Source organism: Haplochromis burtoni, unplaced genomic scaffold (genome assembly GCF_018398535.1).
Source record: "Haplochromis burtoni strain Fernald_Lab_line unplaced genomic scaffold, NCSU_Asbu1 Contig_25, whole genome shotgun sequence".
Classification (NCBI taxonomy): domain Eukaryota; kingdom Metazoa; phylum Chordata; class Actinopteri; order Cichliformes; family Cichlidae; genus Haplochromis; species Haplochromis burtoni.
The window spans coordinates 2,247,943-2,254,330 of record NW_024582386.1 but is presented as its reverse complement, the minus strand read 5'-3'; the positions used below and the strand labels follow the sequence as shown (position 1 = coordinate 2,254,330).

The following is a 6,388-nucleotide window of genomic DNA, read 5'->3' as shown; positions in this document are numbered from 1 at the left end:
CAGAGAGTTGGAAGGCTCTGACACTGCAAACACACTTGTTCCCCAGTCTCAGCAGAGCGCCACCTGCTGTTAGCCTTGCAGAACACTGGAGGGTCTGTGAGGCAAACTGCAGGGCGCAGGGGCAGATAACAGCACCGTGGGCTCACGCACATTATCGCCCACTAGACGTGGGTGGGTGGCACGTCTGCAGACACAGCTGAGGTGGGGGCCGGGGAGGGGGGGGGGGGCACCCGACCAAAGGCACAGCCCGTCACTTTAAATTAAAAAAAAGTAGGAATTTTGATCGTATTATAGTTAGAGATATCACATCAATGTACTGATACACACCGATACTGTAGCTTAGATATACTGTACTGTAGCATATATTGACCTCATAGGTGGATGATACAGGGTATATTAAATGTCAGCCTCTTGTCACAAAAACAAGCGTCGTCACGTATGAAATATTGATCTGGTTAAGGATCAGCTTACACAAACGAGGGGTCCTCATAAAACTGTCAACACGTGAACTGCTGTTAAAGCTGCCACCGTTCAGGAGCAGTGACAGCCCAAAGTGCAACACACACACACACACACACACACACACACACACACACACACACACAGGGTCCCTCATAGCTCATGGGAGTTGATGTTTATATCGTCCGTAAGTAGAATAATGCTGTCTTGTTTTACTCGGCTCATAAATCACAGCTCAGCCCTTTAATAGGCAGCAGCGAAGTAAACACGACAGAGAACAAAAGCCAGACCAGCCGCTGCCGCTCCGTGTGACAAGAAAACAAAAAACAAAACAAAAAAAGTCCTCATAAGTATTCATATGGCTCCCTCTCGAGCAACAAGCCCGCCTATCGTGGGCCTTTGATGCCACCGTTTTAATTAAGCTGTGTGAACACGTGTTTATAATGATAGCCCATTTCTGAACTCGTGTTTACGCCTCCACCCCCCAAAATCCCATCAGGTTTCAGGGCTGAGAGATCAGATTAATATGAATGAACAAGTTAGATGATCTGATCGGTGCGATGCTGCCATATGGTGTGCTGCACATCATTAACCTGTCAATTTGGGGGTAAAATGATGAACATCGTGATTCCCCCCCCCCCTGCTATTTTCATCTAAATGGGAGTAAATTATAAATTATTCTGCATCTCTGCAAATATCTCTATTTGATAGTTAAATAACAAGATGCTGCAGCCATATGTCTGCACGTTTTGTCAAATTTCATCATGCTCGGTGTACGGTAAGAAAAAACTGCCCGTTTACTCACTCCATCCAGAGCCTTTGAAGGTCTTCATCAGCACTGATAAAAGGCAAATTTAAAAGGGGACCTATTTATTGTGCTACTTTCCTATAATGAGCCTTTTATTCTCTGGTTCTGCTAGAGTAGCTTTGCATGACTCACAGTTTGAAATAATCCTTATTTATATTATGGGCTACAGTACAAGCCTGATGAGTTCAGCCCCTTTCATTTTTAGCCAGCTTTCTACCGATTGGCTGCCCCTCACAAGCAGCAGTTTTGAACAGCGGGTCTTCTGAAGCAGATGTTTCCGGTTGGCTGGGATCACATTTGTTAGTCTGATTATTTTAATATGAGTATAACTGCAACAGTATATGTGACAAAAATAAGAAAAGAACACAACAACCCATTTTAAGCTACTTTACAACCCATAAGTATGTAACTTAGTTCCCATAGTCCTAATTTTACCAGCTGCGGTGATTATTAATGAACCAATTATTAGACTGTTATGAAACAAGCCCTCCTGCACGGTGAATATTTGATTCTTTTGAGTATGTTTTGAAGCTCAGACTCGCGCAGACCGAGACTGCACAGCTGAAAAGATCTGCAGTTCAATGAAAACCGAACCTGCTGATGAAGCCTGAAAGCTCAAGGACCAGTGAGTACATGGACTGTGATTCGATTTTCATCAGCTGTTATTCTGAAGCTCTTTGTTGTTACAGAAAATAACTTCCAAGCTTGAACATAAGAGTTCAGATTCAATGTGAAATAGAAAATAAGCCGATTTAATATTCTGCCGGTGTTTTCCATCTATTCACAGGGCTGAGCCGCAGACGCGAGGAAACAGTCATCAATAGAAGTCACCAAAATAAAAGCATTTTAAAAAAACAACCGTGTATTTTTGTTTGTTTGTTTTTTGGGTGGGTTTTTTTTATTTTATTTTTATTTTCATGTTCTACAGCAAAACAATGTTTACAAAATGGAGTTAATGGAGAAACAGCACTGCGTTGAGTGTTTAGCACCTCTGTTTCTCCCTCCGCCGAGGGCACCAGGACGCATGCAAAGACAAACCCTGGCAGAGTGTCTCTGAAAGCACCGTCACGACGAGGCCATCTTTGGGCCATCGAGATGTTCTCAGATCAGGCCACGGTCCACAAAACAAATCCCATCGAGCTTCCCCACGATCCAAGAGGACATGGACGGGTTTCAGAAATATGGCAGCAAATATATCTTTGAGGTAATTTTTTTTGGATCACCTCTAAGCGAGGGAGTGAGATGAGCTTATTTTGGCCAAATCTTATTGTCAACCGTGAGATCGGCTCGACAACCCAGAGAGAGGAAAAACTAGCTGCCTGGAAATGCTGCCACTGTAATTATCCAGTGCTCTGAATGATCTGAACAACTGAAGGGACTCGTTTCTGGACAGGACCCTGACTGAATCTGATTGGCTGCCAAATATATATAAATATATTTTAAACATCAGTGGAGGAAAACGATCCAGACGCTGAGACGGAGAAGCCCCGTTCAGCCTCAACTAAAACATCCTGAAACCCCAGTGCGGGCAAATCAGGAGTGGACGAGACAGAGAAACGCCACGGGCCGTTAGACGCTTCAGGGGAGTGCAGGAGCACCGAGCTTCAGCCCCCCCTCACACACACGCGCGCGCTGTGCCCGGGGCTCCTTCAGAGTTCACACGCAAGAGCCAGCGAGCGCAAACACACTGAGGTGTCAATCAAACTAATTGCAGGCGGGCCTGCGTGACACGGGCGGGGAACGATGGGGGTGGCGGAGTGGCAGAATTGGAAATATGATAAAGGTTTTAATCAACTGCAGTTTTTGACGCAGCGCCGGCAGTGGAGAGCGTTAACGTGAAGGAGCTCCAGGCGGGAACGAGAGGGTCACGCTCACTCAAAAGAGCCTAACGAGCTTAGTTTATGAAGCCGATGACGCCACATAAGAGTCTCCCTCAGCAGAACATGAAAACAAAAATCATAAACACTTCATATATACATATACATATATATATATATATGGATGTGTATATTCATATGTATGAAAATTAAAATAACAAAAAAACAAATTAGTTTCATGTTTTTAGTTTTGAATGCAACTGTTTCTTTCCAGACAATAGATTTGACTTAAACAGTAACATGAGGTTGGCGGTCATTAAAACAAAAAAGGAGCGTAAAAGGAAAACAAATATATACAGGATACAGGAACAAACTAGAAACAGCTGATCAAAAGTAAGAGAGCGCCACGACTTTCAGGCGCTTAAACTGGACGAGCGTGTGTGAGTTTATCAGCTGGTGTTGGTTTTTAGAAACTCTGATGAAGCCTGTTTGTGCGCGAGTGTGCGTGTGAGAGAGTGTGTTTGACAGAAACCCTCCCAAAAAAGGTCGTGGCTTTCAGGACGATCTTAGAAAGCAGATGGAAAGAGTTGGTCCGCGTTTGTAAACGCTCGGGCCTCGTGATTCTACTTCCTGGCTCTGAGGCGGAAGAAAGGAAGCTTTTCAACCTGCTCTCACCTCAGCAGCCAATCACACAGACTCTTGTGAGCCAAAGCTTTGCGTTCTGAGTGAATTAAGTTAAACGCCAAAGGAGTGACTTAATTAAGTGCCGCTTTGCTCTCCCAAAATGAAAACAAAAGCTTGCTGCAGAGAATTTAAGGGGGAGCAGCCGCAAGCGGGCGGACAAATATTATTACTCTTTCTGTAACGTCCAGTCAGGAGATGACGCGGAAACACTTCCAGCTTTTAAAAGGGACCGCAAAGGAACTGTGTTACACAAAAAGTATCTCACTTTGGGTTTTCAGCCCTCCCTTCTTTTGGATATCAGGTCATCGGTTGACGCCTTTGTGGCAGATGTAAACAAACTTAATTTGTTGGAGTAAAAGTTGGTGCAGGAGGGCGACTGCATTGAACGTTGCTGCTGACTTCCAGTGCTATGAGGAGGGTCTTTAACACACATTGTAGTAGCAGGTAGGTAAACAGTCTTAGTTTCACCAAAAAAAAGAAAAAGAAATAAATGACACCGACTACACTAAACATGGCACCTTAACCAAAAAAACCCCAAAACAAAACGTGAAGGACAGGATAAAGTTTTTGGAGTTTTTGGTTGCAAAGTTGTCATGAAAGATAGAAGCTGTTGAGATAGTGCTGCATACACTTTAAGCTGCTGGTTTGTTTTGCTCTCTTCAGAATCACATCCCTGGTAAAGCAAAGAAACAACGCATACAAGTCGACGTGATCTGCTTTTGATTGTGTGAGAAGAAACCGTGTTTGTGTGTAGATCACTCGTATGGTCCATCTGCTTTCCCTGACTGGAAGTTGGATCTTCTGCTTTATTTGTTCTTTTTTTTTTTTCTCTTTCTTTTTTTGCATTGGTCATTCATCTCGTGTGTGTTTGTGTACGTGTGTGTCTCTTCCTCCTCCTTTCCGACCGTCCACCACCCCTTCCCGGCTATGCCACGCATGCATTCCCTCGGTGCTGTCCAGGAGGCGTGAGGGACCGTGATAAAAGATCACCTCAAGTCCAGAATTGGATACAAAGGGACGAACAAGTCGAAGGAAGAACAAAAACTGCGAGCTTTACCTCCACGTGCTTTTTCATAGCTTTCTTCAAACGGACTTCAGAGAGTTCCTTTCTTCTTTTGAATAAAAAAGTGTTTTTTACTCTAATCTTTTGAGAAAACACACACTTAAAAAAAAAAAAATCATTTGGCCTTTTTCTCAACCCCCTTCTTTGACAAGACTTTCATTTAAAAACCAGAGCTGTACAAAACATAGAAAGATGCAACACTGAACCCAACATTAAAAAAAGAAAACAAAAAAACTGCAGAAATCTTTTTTTTTTTCTTTACACTGTTTAGCTGCACCGAGGTTTTCCCAAAAACTGGGAAAGAAGGGAATGGCGAGCCCACGCTGGGAATCCCGGACGGCGATGTGAAAGGTGACTCTGCCGTCCTGCGGTTGCTTCCGCAGCTGGAATGGTTCAGTGGAGCTGATGAGGTTGGGTGGGGTGTGGGACGGAGCCGGAGAACGAGGGCGGGGCCATAGCTGACAGACAGTTGCGATGTTGATCTGAAGAAAACCGAATGCATGCAGGATGACGCCCCCCCCTTTTCCCCTTGTTTTCCTCAGCTGGAAAACTGCATGGCTTGTTTGTCTGGCGAGCTGCGGGGGACGATCAGTCAGTGAATCTCTGGCAGGCCTTCTTCCAGCGGCACGCGGTGCACCACATGTCGCGGTTCTCCATCCCGTACACCTTACGGCACTTCTTCCCCTCGCCACGCACCTTCCGACTGGAGGAGAGATGAAGACCAACAGCACATGAAGCTGTTATATATTAACGACATAACAAACAACAGCACAATGCTCATAACACTGGGCGTTATTATTCCTGGACTCTTATTCGTCTTGCCCAGATGCCCACTGCAACTAACTGATTAGCTCTTCTCCCTTTAAGGCCAGCCTCCCTGGAAGAAAGCTTTTTTCTCACTGGTTGCCCCTCAAAGCCGCAGGAGGGTGGAGCTACTTAGGGACATCATCTAAGATGTCATAACCGAGCAAAAAGAGCAATCACGAGTTTTCAGCTCACAGAGATTACTCGTGTTTACACTGACCTCACTATTTGAAACTTTGTCCGCCATAAAAGCATACATTTGAAAACCAAAACCAGAAAACCATGAAGAGTACAACATGTTAGAGGTTAACACGAACACAAATCTATCTGACATGTTCCACATGTTTGCAGATGAAGTTGCTGTCTCAGCTTGTGTGTATCTTCTTCCTGACAACAGCGCATAGTTCCTCTGTGGGGTTCAGGTCAATGGCCAATCAGGTACAGCAATAACACGGTCAGCAAAATATTTGGCAGTTTTGGTACTGTGGGGAGGTCCCAAGTCCTCCCCACAGTACTCCAATCCTCCACTACAGCTGTCTGCAAACAGCCAGCCTTTACAGCAGTGACCTTCTGCGGCTCACTCTCCCTGTGTGGGCTGTAGATGATCGTAGAGGATCGTCATCTGGAGGACCGTAAAGCATGTAGTCTTCCCCATGATTGTGGCTGTGTTCGCTGCACTAGACTGACAGGCACACACTATTTAAACCGTGTTCATAGCAGTTTACTCAAACTCGAAATGAAATATTCTAATAA

At 44.8% G+C, this 6,388-nt stretch overlaps 1 protein-coding gene across 2 annotated transcripts in view; it reads right to left on the bottom strand.

Annotated features, from left to right (window-relative positions):
- Positions 1-1,094: 1,094 nt before the first annotated feature.
- The window catches only part of znf704 (zinc finger protein 704), a 56,811-nt gene continuing 51,517 nt past the window's right edge, over positions 1,095-6,388 (bottom strand). For both annotated transcript variants that reach the window (XM_014332143.2, XM_005917498.2), the window contains exon 9: positions 1,095-5,534. In XM_014332143.2, the coding sequence (XP_014187629.1) occupies positions 5,420-5,534 (115 nt within the window). In that variant the 3' untranslated portion in view covers positions 1,095-5,419. The remainder of the gene's footprint in view (positions 5,535-6,388) is intronic.